Genomic DNA, 18,311 nt, shown 5'->3' with positions numbered 1-18,311 from the left:
TAAAGAGTTCATGAATACAAAATGCCCAGTGCAATGCTGTTACCACAAAACACAAACATTAAATGAATTGCTTAATCGTTTATAGCCCCAACGTTACACAGAAAGGGCTTTTAACTTATGTGGATAATAGAACATGTACTTTTTATTCATTTCTGAGCTGTAGCCTTGGCACAGTTGTGCAAATAAAAATGTTCCACAGTAGAGTTCCTGTTTATAGGATTCTTGAAAATAGCACTTACTCCAACTCTTTTATTTAATTATATTGAACCAATTTCCTGCCAAATAAACCATATAAATATTCTACTTCTGTCTTTCTGTTTGATCCAAAGAGTTCTTGAAATAATTTCTAAGCCAATCTGTCCCACCCTTTCAAAGCACAAGCACAGTGTTTGTGTTTGTTATAGTGTTTAATATTTTCACCATAAGAAAGCAGGCGGGATGAAATACAGTACATAGTTTTTTTCCGGAAAATCTGATCTGTTGCCCACTGGTCAAATCTATCCAAACAAAAACTGTCAAAAAGTTTTATTCAATATACACTTCCCATCATATGAAAAGGCATCAATGAAAGAAACAAGTCTCAAACATGACAATTCATAATCCATGTAGGATTTCAGGCTGTAACATAGACAACCTAACTAAAATCCATGTCCAATCCAACATTAGGACAAAGCGAGTAATGAACATGTTTATCCATCTTTATTCCCATTGCATTGCTGCTTCTTTAAGCTCTGTCTTACTTTACCTTGGACAAAAATGTTTCATAGATTGTTTATTCTTTCTTTCAAATGCAAATAGATTCTGTGTTTGTGTAGAATTGGCTGGTGAGCTGGCTTATAGGATGCATTTGGCCTTTTAGACATTTTAGTCTATTCCAGGGATAAACAATCAATTTACTTGCTACAAGCAACATATAGATTGTCATATCACTAATATGTGTGTCCTAAAATCCATGCAATCATAGGATATCCATCCATCCCATCCATTTTCTGTACCGACAGGGTTTCAAGGAACCGGGAGCCTATCCCAGGGGACTTAGGGTATGTTTTTGGACTGGGAGAGAAAGCCAGAGTACCTGAAAAGAACCTTTTAAATCATGGAGACCATGCTAACTCCCAATCATAGAGGTGTGAGGCAAACATGCTAAACAACAAGCCACCATTTCTTATAACATTTATTATTATTCATTGCGATTGAAAATTCAGTTCAAAGTAATAGTAAAAGCAAACCAGAAAAATGCTCAAGAATGAAGCGTTCACTAACGACCACTAAGCATGGTTATTTGGTTACCATTTGATATTTTGTGACGCATATAAAAATACATGTCGCACAACACAAAATAATATTCATGCAACATAACTAGCCACATAGTCATTTTTTTTATAATGTACAGTGCAGACTGGGAGATTTCATTTCACATGAACACACTTAGACATGATTAAAGAAAACAGCATATTAAATTCATATTCAACAGATTCACCAAGTGTCCAAAGTGCCGATTGTACAAAAGTGATGGTCCAAAAGTAATTTATTTATTTATTATATTATAACTAATTCACAAATAAGATTTTGCATGTCTTCTCTAATATCTCTGCTGTTCTCTTTAGTTCGGTAAGTACATTCTGAATGCCGTGTTGCGTTTGTGAAATTTGATGAGGATTTGTTTTTAGATGAAAATGTTGCATCAGATCATCCAGTAGTCTAAGACTTTAAATTCAACCACAAAGTAAATGTGCCAATGGATAAATATTATTATGGACTTTGTCTTCTTTGTTGGTATGATCGTGATTTTGGCATGGAAAATCACATAGTTCTCTGACTGGCACTGATACTATAGACTGACATTTTACAGACAGTTTTGTTAGCTAAAACAATTCATAATAACCAAAAATAAAAAAAATACATACTCATAAATAAAGGCATATTTTCATTTTAAATAATACATTATACATTATTTACACCCGTTTCACATATGTTCAACAAATGATGAGAATCTAAACAATACCAAATGATGGGAAAGTAGTTACTCTTTCCTGAAATATTGAAAATTGCGCGATTTCTATAGAACCTACTTTAATATGGTTACAACTGTGAATTAGAAGGCTGCTTATACACAACCCCAAAACATCATTTAAAAATAAAGAAATAACTAAATAAAAAAAATAAAAAAACGTCTGTCACATACTGTTAAATAAATAAATAAATAAAGTCAGTAAATAAGTTGTTGTACTGCTGAAGTTCACTGTTTAAATTCTGATGAAATTGTCAAGAAAGAGAACGACGATGCCAGGAAATATCTGGAGAACTGTTATCTGAGATTTGTTATCATGGAACAGCAACACGGGTGCTGCTTTCGAGAGACTGATCTGTTTTTAAAAAGTTTTTTTTTGTTCAGAGATAATCATTTAATTCACACAAAGTTTCACAGAAACAAGGAATTCAATCATTAAACTGCTGTCCTGTAAACACTGACTGGACATTGATTTGATTGGAGGTCAGACAGCAGGGGTGAGAAAAGCCCACAGAAACTGTGATTAAATAATAGCACGGGTATTGTTTCAAAATCTTACTACAAACAGAATTATGGGGTGAAAATTCAACTTGAGTGAAAGTTATAAAGTATCTACACTCCACTCATGTATACAAGAACAAAATTAAACAAAATAATAATAATAAAAAAAAAGTACATCATTTCCAACTTTGTATGACTTGCTAGTTTGCTAAGCAATTGGTGTTTTGGAAAATTTGTTATTCTTTATAGTATTTGGCTTGCTGGTTGGCTAATGTTTAAAGATCTGAGGCATATTATCAACAAAACAAACCAACTAGCAAATTTAAGAAACGTATTTACAAATCTTAACTAGCTGGTTAATGTACAAAACTTAATTAGCTACCTAATTTAACTAAATTACAAATCAATGTGAAAGCTAACTTTAACAGTGCATTTTAAATGCTGATGTTTTTACATAGAAAGCAAATAGTGGCCAACATCTCATCCTGTATGAATCAGTAACTCGAAAAAGAGATAAAATAAAAGATCTTACTAAAACAATTAAAAAAAAAGAGATTTGTATTTTGAAGGTCAAAATTAAAATATAAGGAGTATATGCTGTCTTTTACTGTGAAATGAAATTGAGTAAGACTACAAGTATTCAGTTTATACTACATGATTAAGATAAAAAATCTTCCAATAGAAAAAACAAAACAAAAAAATAAAAATAAAAATATAAAAAGAAAGTACAATTAATCAAATATTTTCTACTGTTGTCAGGCCTACCATTATAAATGCTTCATCATGGTTACTGATACCTGAACATAACTTTATCACTTAGCTTTCCCTTCAGACTTTTTCCCTTCACAGGATCTGAAGTTTTATATTTTTTGCTTAAGATCAAAAACCTTTCAAGCTGTGCAATCTTTTTCCACCACTTTGAGAGAACCCGCTTAAGACGATCCCACGCTGATTTGTTCTCTCTGTCACGCAGGAACTAACAGCACAGATCAGCATAGCTTACAAAAGCATCTGACTGTACAGTACAGCATCTTTTTTTACATAGAAATCACATTGAAATCTTTAGCATTTTATAGATTTCATAAGTTTATTTTGTTTATGTTCAGCAATGTTCTGTCACTATAATACCCAGCATTTATTTCACAAATACACCTTACTGTTACTGAATATCCTCTCTGCAGGTAACAAATCATAGACCAGATAATAAACATGATAAAATATTAAAGAGCAGACTATAAACCGAAGAAGTGTTGTTTTTTTTCTTTTTCTTCTTTTTGTCTGAATAAGATGTATAATGTTGCTATGCATATGCATATGTATATAGCCGTTTCTCCAGAATTTCGGGGGTTTTTCAAAATTACCACAGATTTCCTGCAGATTTGAGCCAAGATGGCTCATGTGATATCATCACAATAAGCATTCAGCCAAAGCTTCAGTCTCTTCGATTCATGCATATCTAACATGATTCCAGATAACATCGAAAGTAATAATATCTGTGTCTTCACTGTTAGTAGTTTAAAAGAGAATTCAGGTAGTTTTCTGCAAACAAAAGCACAAAAATCTCCACGTTTCATTGCAAATTTTGTAAAAAGCTGCAAACATTTTGGCCAAAACAATCACAAACAAAAAACACCACAAAATCCTGGAAGGATTAATATAGGCTACTAAATGTTTCATTTTTTCCACACATGTTTATGTGAGTTAAAATTAGCCAAATCCATTTTGCTAGCCTTACCTTCTGGCTGTTTGTTATGCCAGTAAATCTTTTTCTGGTAGGTTTATTTATGTAACATAGTCATTTTTCTTCATGGCTTTCTTCTTTTTAAATGAAAAGCATTTGGCCAAGCGAACAGTGGAATAAGCAGATGAACTTTGAAGAAAAAAAGCAAGACAGCTTTCAGAAATATATAAATACTATATGGCTGCCTTGAGTGACTCCAGTGCATGCACGTGTTAAGCATGCTTCTCAGTTAAGTCAGGCCGGCAGTTAGCCAGCAAAAGAGCTTGGCAGAAATTTTAACGTCTCACTCAACAGTATATAACCTCAAAACACTTGTCAACTTCCAAATTTACTGGCACCTTCAAGAGGCTTGTATACAACTATTTTTGATTGTGACCATTAACATTTTGTTCTTGCTTTAAAAGAAATATTTGGACCACTGAGACACTGAAATATCAAACATTTAATTAAATCTCCATAAAGAATGCGTTAACAACCTCAGCTGCTAATGTGCAGAAAAAAACTAAGTGTCTTTTTCTCAGCTTTACTCAAGCAATACTAAACATCCCTGGAGTGGTTTCTCTTCCAGTCTGGGATGAAAAGTTCACCCTCTTGGCCGAGATACAGTAAGTGCTAACGTCCTCCTGCTCTGTCTCGTATTCAGGACTTGAGGAGTCTTTGATGACACTGTAGTAGACTGGGGCATTGTGTTTTGAAGCCTTCTCCTTACTGGTGGCTCCCTTGCAGTGGCAGAGCTTCTTGAAAGCCGTGCGGAATTTTTGCGACATGGCGTTGTATATGATGGGGTTGATGGCACTGTTGGTGTAGATGCTCATGCGGCAGAAGAGCAGAAACCAAGTGTTGAGGTACGGAGGATCCATGAGCGAATTCACCACCACCAGAGTGCGATAGGGCATCCAGAGCAGAGCGAACAATACAACCACCACTGCCAGCATCTTAGTTACCTACAATAAGAAAGGACAGGAACTGAACAACATTTACTGTACATATAATACATGAAGATTTTCAGCATCTGTGGTTAGCAGTCTCAAGGTACTTGAGACTAGGAATAGAGCTGTTTGTTGTGTATCTTATCTTATCTTACCAATAATTTAGAACAGCTTCAGGCCATTTATGAAATCATTTCCCATAAGATAGACTTATTTTTTATTTTTCATTTATTCATTATCACTAGCTGATTCATCTTGGTCAGGTTAGCAGTGGATTTAGAGCCTTCCTGGGAGACAATAATACACCCTGGATATGATGCCAGCCAGACCAACACAAGGCAGCATACGCACATGTTCACACCTAAGGGAAATTTAAACTTGTCACGCTACCTACTCTCATGCTTTTGAGAGGTAAAAGGAAACCGTGAAACCCAGATGCATCCCACAGACAGTTACCTGAGCTCAGGATTAAAGCAGGAGCTGTGAAGTGGCGACTCTACCTGCTGTGCCTCCATGCTGCTCAAGATTTAATTAGTCCAATAAAAAAGAAAGTGTTTACCTCATTATGATTCACCATACTTTAAATAAAGTTATATTCCAGTTTTCTATTAAATGGGTCTCTGATGGATCGTGCATCTTTCTTTTTTTTGCCTTTTGAACAAGAAAATTTGTAGTGGTTAAGCTAATAAAAAGTCATTAGCTTTTTATGAATTTCATTCCACGATGCATTTTTATCGCTCTGCAAAGCAAATCATCTGTCATTTCAGGGCAATTAGTGAAGTTCATAGGTGGGTGAGCCTTACAATCATGCCTCAGGGTGCACTGATTCAATTACAGGAAATACCCACAATAATAGAAGCATTGGCAGGAAGATTTTCTACCGCTAAGTAAAGTAAAATTGTGGTGTTAGATACAGTGTAATTTTAGAAGTGTCAGACAGTAAGCCTTTGGATCTCTTGTTTTCAAGAGTGGTGTTTCATGGTTTGCAAGTGTATTATGGGTACTCCTTTAATTGGCACCAAAATGAGATCATGCTTGTCTCACACTTGCAGCTCTTGATGGAATAGTGTATCATTTTGTCTCCTCACCTCACAGCCTGCCCTGCTTTCTTTTTCATAAAGTTCTGGCTAGGTTGCATTTATTAGGTTCCTTAATGTAGATACATATAGAGCACTTTGAATTGTCTTGAAATCGATATTGAAATCGATTTGTCACACTGTATGCATTGGATAATTATGAGATGCCACTAGAAGTTCATTTGAATAATATCACTAGTGGCTTATAATCTAAATATTGTTTTTTTTTCCTATAAACACATCATTGACATCATTACACGAACAAAAGGAAAGCAACAAATAATTTGTGCATGTTTGATAAGTCATGGTCTACTTTAAGAAAATCCAAAGCTATTCACCTGACAGCTGACCATTAAGCAGGTTTGTCAATCATTCCAACTTTGTTTACTGTAATGTTATAGAAAATTATATTGTCACTACTCATAAAACAGCAACGCACCTGTTTCCTGGAGGAAACTGCACTCTTATTTGGCTTGCAGGAGACCTTCACTGTGCTGTTTGTCCGTCCCTGATGGATTGAGTCGTTTCCTCTTTCAGACAAATTCGCTGGCAAAGGGTTCATGAACAATATTCTAGCAATCAACCCGTAAAGCACCGTAGCCACGACCAGCGGAATGACATAAAACAGTGTGAAGTCCAAAAAGTAAATCGGCATGTAGAGGTTCCTTGACACCCGATAACCACACCTCACGACGACACCATTGGCATAAACCATCTCGTGTATATCGACGAGGAAAAACCACATGATGCAATAGAGCGAGGTGAAAATCCAAACACAAGCGATGATCTTTTTGGCTCTGGATACAGTACATATGAACTGTGCCTTGATGGAGTGGCATATGGCGATGTAGCGCTCAACAGTGAAAGCTGTGATGGAGCAAGAGGAAACATTGATGCCCAGATACTGCAGGTAAGTGATACACAAGCAGCCGGCGTAGCCATAGATCCAAGAAGAAACCACTTCAGAGATGTTGGGCAGTCCAGCTGCTAAGAGAACGATGAGATCTGCAATGGCCAAGCTGACCAGATAACAGTTAGTCGGAGTCATCATGTGTTTGGTTCGGAGAACCACCAGGACGACCATGATGTTGCCGGCTATTCCCACCCCACAGATGAGCAGAGACAGTAATATGGTGATAACCTGGACTTCCAGAGAGTTCTCTGGCATATTGCTCAGAGGTTGAGTATTGGTGAAGTTAGTGATAGCACTAGGAGTCACATTCTCCATTGTAATGTGAATATATCTCCTACACTTTTGAATTCTCTGGGTAGACGTGAACGATCAGCTTTTTTTTTTCTGTATCAATTGACACGATTGAAATCCTGTTAATCATACACAGCCAGAGAGAAAACAAAGATCTTATTCAGAAGTACTTAATATTATTTTTTACTTATAGTATTTTTAAATAAAATATAAAATATTGTAATGTGTCTAGATTTTCTACATGCATTTTCTATGAAAGTAAGAACAAAAAAGCTGACTTACCATGATTACATTTTGATTAATAGAACCCAGGTTCCTCTGGTCTTGTGGAACAGAGTAGCGTGCGTGTGTGTAGGTATATGTATGCGTGCAGATATTTATTTCAAATCAGCGCTCCTCAGCATCTAATAAGGTGGCAGCACGCTGCAGAGTGCCAGCACTCTCTATCAGCTTTCCTTTTTCCTTCCTCCCTCCTTCCCTCTCTATCTCTCTCACGGTCCATTGGCCAGCCCCCCTTTTTTTTTTACACCATCTCTCTTGCTCATCACCCTCACACTCCCACTCCTTTACCATCAGCACCCTTTTCTTCATCTGACTCCCCCTTTAATAGCTGCACTCATTTTCTTGCCTTATTATAACCTCACTATCACAAGCAAACCAAACACTCTCGACCTATAAACTCTATCCATTCTCAAAACTCGACCATGATACTAATGATATCATTGTTTGCTACTTTATTCATGTTCCACAAGAGAAGATTTGGAAGAAATTGGATTTGAAAGAACTGAGTTAATTCAGGTGATGAATTTGGCTCCAGCTTTAGTTTCCAGTGAGCCAGGTCTGTGACAATATGATTGCCAGTCATCGGAGAAGAACAGAAAGATCTAGCCTAATTTGGGAGGCAGAGACATCTTCAGGTCATTATGTCTTAGACAGCAAAGATGTATTACCTAGACTTTTTGTTTTTATTTTCTTTCCTTTGAACTGTGTCTTTGTAATCATAGTCATTAATCATAATAAGCAGATATAAGTGATCTGAAATCTGATAATCTGATTGCACATTTGAACCTTGTAAATGGGAATCAATTTGCAAAAATGATGAACCAATTAGTCTGTCAGTAGCTACAGCTCCATCATCTCCACATTCTTCTTCTTCTTTCTCTCTCTCTCTAACACACACACACACACACACACACACCTATCATTCTCTTTCCCTTATTCTTCAGTGTCTATCTCCCTTGCTTTCTATTTTACTTTAATTTCTGGCTCCTTGTGCTACAAGCCACCACTTTTGTTTGTAATTTAGCGTGAGCTGTTAGTGATAAGACATGACAAGAGCCTTTCATTTGCTCTGCAGGAGGAATTTGAAAGGGTCTCCCTCGCCAATTCCATCCATCTTTGCTCTTGTCATTTACTCTGAAACACCACGCTACTAACACACATCCACTTACCCCAAATGAGGGATGAGAGCAGGAGGGGCAGAAAATGTCACTCTATTGTTTACAAACAACTCAAATATAAAATAAGAGAAGAGAGCCTCTTTGTACAATTGACTGCTGGTTTATTGCACTCAGTGCTCTGAAATGCACAATTTACAACCGCTGTAAATTACAGCAACAGATCGGTTCAGAGAGAAACAGACACCTAGAAATTAGAGGGAAGCCAAGAGAGACATCCAGGCAGACACATAATATGAAAGACAGAGAGAGAGAAAGGTTATTTGTGACCGAGAGAAAGGACAGAAGATGATGAGAGGAATGTTATGTGGAATAATCTTTTTCTCTGCCCAAAAAAAAAAAATGCATTGTGGGGTTGAAAAGTGGTTTGTTGGGGCACATGTGTCTCAGAAAACTGAGAAGTGGACAATATGGTGGGGGGTTGGGGGGTGGAATATGTGTAATGTTGTTTGTTGACATCCTGACCCTGTTTGTGAGTTCGAACCTGCCTGTCAATTGTGATTCTTTCTGCTTCGCTTTCATTAAAAGTGAAACTAACTGCAATTGCATCCGTTGCTGCCTCCATCTGTGACGTTAATAAAGTTTGACATGGTTGTTCAAACCAAAGTAGATCTTACATTAAGCTAAAAATCAAGATTAAGTTAAAATCGAGTCTCAGATTTATAAAGCAGACTGCATTGTAGCTGTTCAGAGTGGTGCAGTGGGCCAAATATTTTGTTCTAAAAAAGTCCAGCTGTCCTCTGACATTGCATGAGAAGCCATTTGACATGATGCAGTGACTTCATGTGCCACAGAGGAAGTATGTGTCACCATCTCAGCTGTCATGTGATGGGAAATTAGCTGGTGGATGCATCCAAAAACAAAATCTTGCTACTGAGAAAGAGAATATCTTTTTTAACATGTTAACTTTTTTTTAAAAAGTTCTTTTTAGGAGTTAACTTATGTAAATAAATCTTGTCTGGGTGCCGAGAGTGTTTACATCTTAATTGTCCAATTAAGAAATAGTCCAATTAGAAATTATTCTCAGTCATAAAAATAATCAACTTAAAAGAAATAGCTGTCTGCTGTGGCTCATAAACATTTAATACACAGCCATGAATGAAGGCATGCTGTCATTTGAGACTTAAAAATTATGGCTAATAGAGTTTAAATAAAATTGCTGCATATTTAATATATTCAATGTATTTGTATAGTGCTTTTAATAATGGACATTGTCTCAAAGCAGCTTTACAGATGTATAGAAACATAGAAAGGTTTAGTTTAAAGTTAAGTTACTATTGTATCCCTAATGAACAAGCCTGAGAAAAACTCGCTGCGATGATATGAGGTAGAAACCTTGAGAGGAACCAGGCTCAGAAGGGAACCCATCTTCATTTGGGTGACACTGGACAGTAAATAAGTAAATAATGCATTCTGAGTTCATTATAGACTTAGCACTAATTCCTGAGCTGACTGATGCAACTGCGGTTCAAAGATGTATTGTTATATAGAATAGTACATTTTATTTCTACTTTCACTTTACTTTGGGTTGTTGTCCTAGCTACACACATTGTTAATAACTAAATGGGTTTGCAAATGAAATGTCTTGTTAGAATAACACGATTCATTTAAAATAACATCTTTGCATCCTACTATATATTATATCCAAATAAGTTGCATAGACAAAGAAACTCTCCATGTACTCATCCGGTTAATCTCTGAATCTAGCTCTTGATACTTAACTGTATCAAGCATGCATTAATATTCACATTCAGAAAGCAGAAAAATTAATTTTGAATGGTTTAAAAAGGATTTCAAAGGATGGCAAAAGCACAGATTAAACTAGCATACCCCTAAACAGAGGAACACATATATTTTTGGACGATAAAGTGTTCTGCTCTCAGAGGGTTTTGGAGCTCTGTCTGAAAGATATGGAGTGCTGTTAGAAAAACATGAGATGAGATGAGTAAGAAAAACACACTAGAGGCTTTTAGTCGAGACTGACCAAAGCGGAAGTGTATAAATCTGAGTGATGTTCTGATAAATTTGAAGGGAGGGATATTACCAGGGATATACAACTACTGAAGTTTAAAACATGATGCAATTCATTTCATTCAAAACGTAATTCATTTTTAGTTAATTTCCAATTTGAAAGATTATACATAGTACTGTATTACTCCAGACCAGGGTCGTCGCTATACCCTTTTTTAATAGGGCACAAATCCCAGAAATATTTTTCTGATAAATGAATGTCTGATGATATAAATTACGGTAGAAAATACGGTCTGATAATCATTTTTCCTATTAATTGAACCTTATAATTTACAACATTTGAATCATTTAAAAATGAAGGCTGATTGTAACGACAGATGAAGCATATCCACTTCAACTGTATACCTCACCATCCACTGTGCTCCTCCTCTCTAGGTTTCAACATGGAAGGAAGAAAGAAAGAAAGAAAGAAAGAAAGAAAGAAAGAAAGAAAGAAAGAAAGAAAGAAAGAAAGAAAGAAAGAAAGAAAGAAAGTCATCCTGAAGTGACCATAACTAAATGCTCCTCATTTGCAAAAAACTTTCTGGCATACCCCCAGAACCCCTAACACCCCCCCCCACCCCCTGAAACTTTGAAGTGTTCCCCTAAAATGCCCCTGCTCCAGACTAAACCATTATCTCAACAGACATCTGCCATGTGACCTCTACTACTTTCAAAAGTAATTGAAACCATCTTCCTAATTACCCGAATGACCAGTAAAAAGGCATGATTATCTTCTCATTAATATCCTGTTTTCTCTGATCCTTTTATTCGGCAGCTTGTGAACAGGTACAGTTCTTTGCATACGGCTTGGTTCTCTTTCACTGTTGCATAATGACAGTAATCAGCAGTCTGAGATTTTATTTTATAAAACATGATGAACAATGAGGTATAGGGTCTGTGCTAAATAAGAGAGAGCTGAGATTTTATTGCACTGTACAACCTGATTTAATCAAAGCAGCATTGTTGATTTCTGTTCTATCAGCCAGACACAAATACTGTATCTATATGATTAACACTGAAAAAGTAGTTTCCTTATTATTTAGTAATAACAAGAATTTTATCTCCTGAAAATCCTAATAAGCCACTGCAGGTCTTCTACACATATACAGAATGTATATGTCTACATGTATAATTATATGTATAAACACAATCACACACAAAAAAGAACACTTTTATTTACTTATATATACTTATATTTCCTTGATACTTTAAGTGCTAGACACCTTTATTCGTGCACAGCCAAACGGATTTAAACATGTTAGGCTACTGACATCAAGTGGACATTTAGAGACTTACCATCCTTGCCTTGTTCTACAGAGATGTGGAAATTATAGGACTCAGAATATTATGTGTAACAATTCTTAATATCCAACTGTTCGTAATAATCATTAAAAGTAAGACATACAATATATAAATATCATTATCATTAATATTAATTATTAAAATAATTAATTAATAAATTATTATTTATTATTAATATCAGTGCTTCTAATAACATCACTGATATTAATAATAATGTAACTGACAGGCACTTAGAGGTTGGTATGTTTTCCGTGCATCTGTATGGATGGGAGTTTGATTCCTGCCTCTGTCCTGTGTGAGTGGAGTTCACAGTCTTCCTGTGCTTCCTCATCCAGTCTAAAGACATGTATTTTAGGCTGATTGGCATCTCTAAATTGTCTCTAGTGTGTGTTTGTGCCCATGTGATGGGTTGGTCAGGGTGTCCCCTGCCTGGTGTCGATAGTCCCCTGGGATAGGCTCCAGGCTTAAGTGGTACAAAAATGGATATATTTATGGATGGATATCATTAGATGAAATTAGATTGTATTAACTGTTCCAGAAAGGGGGAATACACACTGGATGGGACACCAGGTCATTGCATAGCACCCTGTACACACTCGTTCAAATACTATTTTACACCATGGGGGAATCTAGAGAAGGCAATACACCTACTAGCACCTTTTTGGGAGCTGGAAGGAGACTGGAAGAACCACACAGATACTGCACAGAAAGCAACCTGAGCTCAGGATCAAGTAGAAATTAAAACCCTGGAAATGCCCTCTGCATCTCTGTGCCACTCTTAAAATAAAAGTCAGCATAACATAATTTGCAGTCAAATGTTAAAATAAAATGAGGCCAGCTTGCCATTTTCACTCAGTACAGTCAGAGATCTATCTTCTGGTTTTCCTCAGTGTGCTTGACCACCTTGCCTTTTCTTGCAGGAAAACATGCATATAATCTACCAAGTGGTAAAAACTTTAATATTCTCTTATCATTTCCCAACTGCCTGCTCTCACTACTTTCAAGTTTAGCTTGTTTGGCCTGCATTTTCTTCTTCTTGGACATAATTTGATCCATAAGAAATGTGATTCTTTTCTTTTCCTGCACCTGGAAGAAAGATGAGGCCACTTTTCTGCGAAGGCGTCGAGCGTAGACCTCCAGGAAAGTGAGACAGAAGCTGAGGAAGTAGAGTAGGAGCAGTAAAAGTATCACTCCTACATTCAGCTTGCTTGGCCTGGTCTTGCACTGAGTCACATCAGAGCTAATGGTGGCGTTATACATCCTGAAGAAGTTTACGATTTTCGTATGACTACATTGTTTAAAGTCAATTATATCAAGGAAATTATCCTTATAATCAACCTAGAAAGATAAAAGATATGAAAAATTACAGTTTTTACATTAACTTCAAGGGTTAATGACACTTATTGCTCAATAAAAAAATATGCTTACTAGCACCAGTTATAAGAAATATTACAAAACATACCTTAAAATGGATGTTCATGGAAATGTCAGTAGGTGGAATGTCCAAAAGCCAAGGCCCGCCTGTTTCCACAGCATAATGCACTATATAGTCAAGAACTAGAAGCATGATCGTCATCAACAGATACAGTGTGATCATGAGAATGGGAAGTAAACACTTAAGGAGCTCTTTTTTTGACAGTCTGAAACTGGTGACGTTCACTCCATTTTTCACATCCTTTGCCTCCACTTTGATGCCTCTACTGTCTGCGTTTTTTTTTAGCAGTCCTGTAATGTAGACGTTATCAAATCTTACAGATGTCAGGTATGACTTCAGGTAAATGGATGAATCCATGAAAAGGTAAATCACCAAACCAGCAGCCAATATTCTGCTTGAAAGGAGCTTCAGTTCGTCTAGTTGATGTATGGCTTTGGAAAAATCCTGCCCTACATGTTTGCTTAAATTTTTCAGATTTTCTTTTAGACCACTCACATCAATATCTGTATGGTGATTAAAACTAGTTATCTGCTCCACAAATTGTACAAAAAATGAGTCTTTAATATTTTTAACTTTAGAAATGATATCCCTCTTTATGATGTTACAGAATTCCGATAAATCGAGGACGCTGTGAGCGACGTTCTCTGATGTGCACTTCATGAGGTGTGCAAGTTCAACTATGTTAGTGCCAATGTTCGGAAGAACATAAATCAGCACAATCACCACGCACCCTGAGAGAACAAGTTTGCGTCCCTGTTGGGTGCCCAGCGTTGGAAACATCAGTGTGAATGCACACCGAAAAGGATGTACGAGGAATGTGAAGAGCAAGATAGCTATAGTGTAGATGCCTGCGGCGATGCCCGCAGTCTGGGGGTGGTACCTTAAGAGCCCACTTAGCCAGTGGAAGAGTAGAGCACCAGTGCTTGTGGAGATGACCAAACAGAGGAGCAGGAGGGTGAAGACTTGTTTAGCGGTCTGTGGAGTTGGAATAGAGTACGAGGACCAGAGGAACTCCACGCCATTCCTCAGTGACACTCTGAAAAGCAAAATTCAAAGGTTAGGAAATGACTGCCAGAAGTGGGATTGTAAACCAAGTAACTCTTACACTGTAGAGCTGCCCCCTTCACAAAATATCTAACTAACTGTTACGGTTAATGGCAGAAAAAAAAACAATAAATCCAATTACCCTTCGATTTCCTGGATTGCTGCCTTTACAAAGCTAATACACGAGGAAATATATCAGGACTACGCCAGAATTTCTCAGTTGTTGGACTCCAGTACATTCAGTTATACTGTGATTAATGTTGTGCTTCACCACAACCTCAGACCCCTTTTTCTTTTATTCCATGAGTCAAGTTAGGTGTACTAGAAGCAGCCTAAATGCTAAAACATGCATTGCATGGATTCTGAGAAACTCTGACCTAATAGATTATGCTGATCAGTTTGATTAGATTTGCTCTGCAATTAATCTTCAATTTCCAATTAGACCACCAACAGATAATGTGGTGTTAGATACAAGCTGTATGGGCAACATCACTGGAATACAGTGTTTGTGAGCACCTAATACAGTTATTGTGAGCTCAGTTTTATAAGGTTCTAACACGTTTTGAGATAATGTAGCATCGATATTTTTGACATTCGATCTAGCAAAACTTATCGTATGTATTGTAAGCTACTGTAGATGTACATCCCATATTATTCTGTATCAAAGTTCTTCCTGTCAGCTAGTCATTACACAATCATTTATCTGATTTAATAACTAATAATTGGCAGAAACTCAGTACAGGTTGACAATTTTAACCAGAGATCAAATAACAATAGTGTACATTTCACCAGGTTTAATTGTTCTAAATGTATTTACTATGTTGTTAATATGTTGAAGTTGTTTAAAAAACATTTAAAGGTTTTTAATGTAAAAATATAGTCAGATTAAAATACATTTCAGCATGCATATTTCTGTTAAACTACATACACACACACAGGCTTTTGTTATTGTAAATGTCAGTTCCTTTACTAATGGTCTAACCAACAACTTTACTAACTTCAGGAAAAGTCATGGTGACATTGCTAAAAAACTGAATTAAAAAATGACAAACCTGCATGCGTGCCAGTTAATCTTTAGGAACATGTCGCTGTTCGGAGTAAATATTCAGCTAGATAGCGAAGTAGATAGAAAGTAGGACTGAAGGACAGGGATCCAGACGGTAAAAAAAGAGAACTGTAGTTTGTCAACATCATATGGAAGTTCATAAACACGAACACCCAGCGTGTTTAAATGCACTAACCCCTGAGTCATCATGTTGCTCAAATTCACATGATAGGCACTCAGCATAAGTGGTCACTGTAGATGTGCCAACTGTTCCATTTGAGAAGGATACAGCATTACAGCATTCCCTTTCTGTGGGTTTACTTGTCAGGCAAATGAAAAGATATAGTTGCTGTAATGATGCTCATTAGTGTGTGAGAATTATCAGAATAGTAATGAATGAATACAGGAAACAAACTAAAAGACACTGAATTAAACAACAAATAAATGAAATGAGATTACAATTGGTTTTTTGAACAAAGAACCTCACAACACTTGTATCCACAATGAAAAGACATTGTGAATGAAAAGACATAATGAATAACATAATCCTATTCTTCTTGCACTGCACTGCACTTTTGCAAACAAAGGCGCCTTTTCTTTAAAAGATTACAACAAATTGTCTACTATTTGTAAATGTACAGTATTATTATTATTTTTATTTTAGTATGGGGAGAGAGAAACTTGCTCACACAATGGATCCAGCGAGTGAGCCAACATGTGATATGACATGGTATTCATTTCACCCAGTGAAGACAGACCTGTATTTGTACCCATACCCAGACATGAATGAGGTTGTTTAGACTTAGACTTAGACTTAGATCTACGCATCTTGTTGTACTTCCAAACTAAATGCAGTAGCAGTGTGGCAAGTAAACATTACTGAGCATTAATAAGTAGCTGCTCCTTTTTGTTCCTGGACTCATCGCACGTACAGTCGGCATCCAGTTTGGGGATTTTTGTTATGACCACTTCCACTTACTTCCATTCATAATTATTATTTTTATTTGTACTTTATCTGTAGTGTTTCTGATGAGCTCAGTTGGTTAATTTTTCCCAAAATCCAAACAAGGAAGTTGTATAAAACCCACAATGATCCTAAGAAGGACAGAACAGTTATTAAAGATGACTGAATTGACTTTCTATCTGACCACTTTAATGAGAACATACTTTAAGTTTCCATGATTTTCTTTATTGGGTCCCACGCCAGTCTTGTTGCAAAATGCTATATGCATCCACAGCATGTATGTGTAGGGGTGTCTGAACAGGGATATTAAAGGCTTTAAGCAACAGATGATTAATAAACTTGGAGAACTTTTAAGTTGCTCCTGTGATGGAACCCTTAGAGCCTCTCTGTATTTACCTATGACAAACAGATTTCCTGTCAGAAAGTGTTCCAATATCTCTTCAATACAAATAACCTAAAGTACTATTTAAAAAGACTCTCATTAATATCATGAATCAGATGATTTCACAGATGAGATATTAATCAGGTGAAATATCAGTAAGTTATATTTTTGTAGTAGTTTTTATAGATTATTATTATTATTATTATTATTATTATTATTATTATTAAAATGAACTTACACAAGTCCTGGACATTGTTGTATTAGCTCACCCCCTTTCCGACTATCTCAGTATTATTAACTTGTCATAAATAAGTCAATGACAGGCAGTAAGTTATACCTCCAGTTCTGCATTTAAGAAAAGGGAACTATGTTAAATAAACAGATGCTTCTCAAATCAAAACTGGTGAGTGTTGTGCTACGTGATGCTGTGATGCAGTCATATTACAGTACCATAACTCTCCTGAAATTTCTTTTTCAGGTACAATTCTTTTTTTTAACGAAAAATCTTTAAATATCTATTATTTAGATATTTGTGTGTGTGTGTGTGTGTAAGTATGCATGTGTGTGTGTGTGTGTTTCAGGGAATATAAAAAGACAACCAAACAAAGGCCTCACAATACCTTTTATTGAATTCACAGTATAGACTGGTTTTTCTATGAATCTGCTCTGCATGTTCCATTTTCCAGTAATTAACCATATGTGTAAACATTCACTCCATCGTTAAAAAGTAATAACGAGGTCTTTTTGCATGGTATATCGAAGAGAAATAGATAGTGTTTATTCTGACAGTAAAAAAAAAAAAATCCTGCCTGTCCCCAGCTTATACTATCATTATAGTACAATTTTCTTCATATTTCCTGAATGTTTTATTTTAAGTGTAATTATATTTTTTTCATTATAATATAGTGTGTGTTATATATATATATATATATATATACACATATATCATTTCCTCCAGTAGGTTTAAATACATTCATTAAATTCTGACAGTCAAAACTGAATCCATTATGTTATTGCACAAGTTATGATTTACAAGTCGCAACTGCAATTAATCCAGGGTTTCTACAAAACACAAGGATCATCATTTACATTCCATTACATTTGCAATCAAACAATTCCTAAATAAATCTCATGTTATCATGTTAAGTCTATTAATCACGTAGATAAATCAAGTCAAGTCACAATAAACTAAAATATATAGCAATGT

General features: G+C 36.0%; 2 protein-coding genes across 3 annotated transcripts; both read right to left on the bottom strand.

Moving 5' to 3' along the window:
• Window positions 1–418: 418 nt before the first annotated feature.
• On the bottom strand, window positions 419–7,921 carry LOC131352600 (thyrotropin-releasing hormone receptor). 2 transcript variants are annotated; one of them, XM_058388832.1, is made up of 3 exons: window positions 7,745–7,921; window positions 6,698–7,555; window positions 419–5,197 (listed from the first exon to the last, which is right to left on the bottom strand). In XM_058388832.1, the coding sequence occupies exons 2-3, from the start codon at window positions 7,484–7,486 to the stop codon at window positions 4,781–4,783; spliced, it is 1,206 nt and encodes a 401-aa protein (XP_058244815.1). In that variant the 5' UTR covers window positions 7,487–7,555; window positions 7,745–7,921; the 3' UTR covers window positions 419–4,780. The 2 variants fall into 2 exon arrangements, with proteins under 2 accessions (XP_058244815.1, XP_058244814.1); XM_058388831.1 differs by having other exon boundaries at window positions 421–5,197; window positions 6,698–7,581; window positions 7,745–7,920.
• Window positions 7,922–11,535: 3,614 nt separating this feature from the next.
• Window positions 11,536–15,947, bottom strand: ocstamp (osteoclast stimulatory transmembrane protein). Its single transcript, XM_058388848.1, has 3 exons — window positions 15,766–15,947; window positions 13,697–14,705; window positions 11,536–13,572 (listed from the first exon to the last, which is right to left on the bottom strand). The coding sequence occupies exons 1-3, from the start codon at window positions 15,795–15,797 to the stop codon at window positions 13,096–13,098; spliced, it is 1,518 nt and encodes a 505-aa protein (XP_058244831.1). The 5' UTR covers window positions 15,798–15,947; the 3' UTR covers window positions 11,536–13,095.
• Window positions 15,948–18,311: the final 2,364 nt, after the last annotated feature.

The sequence above is a fragment of the Hemibagrus wyckioides genome, linkage group LG05 (genome assembly GCF_019097595.1).
Source record: "Hemibagrus wyckioides isolate EC202008001 linkage group LG05, SWU_Hwy_1.0, whole genome shotgun sequence".
Taxonomy (NCBI): domain Eukaryota; kingdom Metazoa; phylum Chordata; class Actinopteri; order Siluriformes; family Bagridae; genus Hemibagrus; species Hemibagrus wyckioides.
Note: the sequence above shows the minus strand (reverse complement) of the source record. Positions and strands in the feature narration are given on the sequence as shown.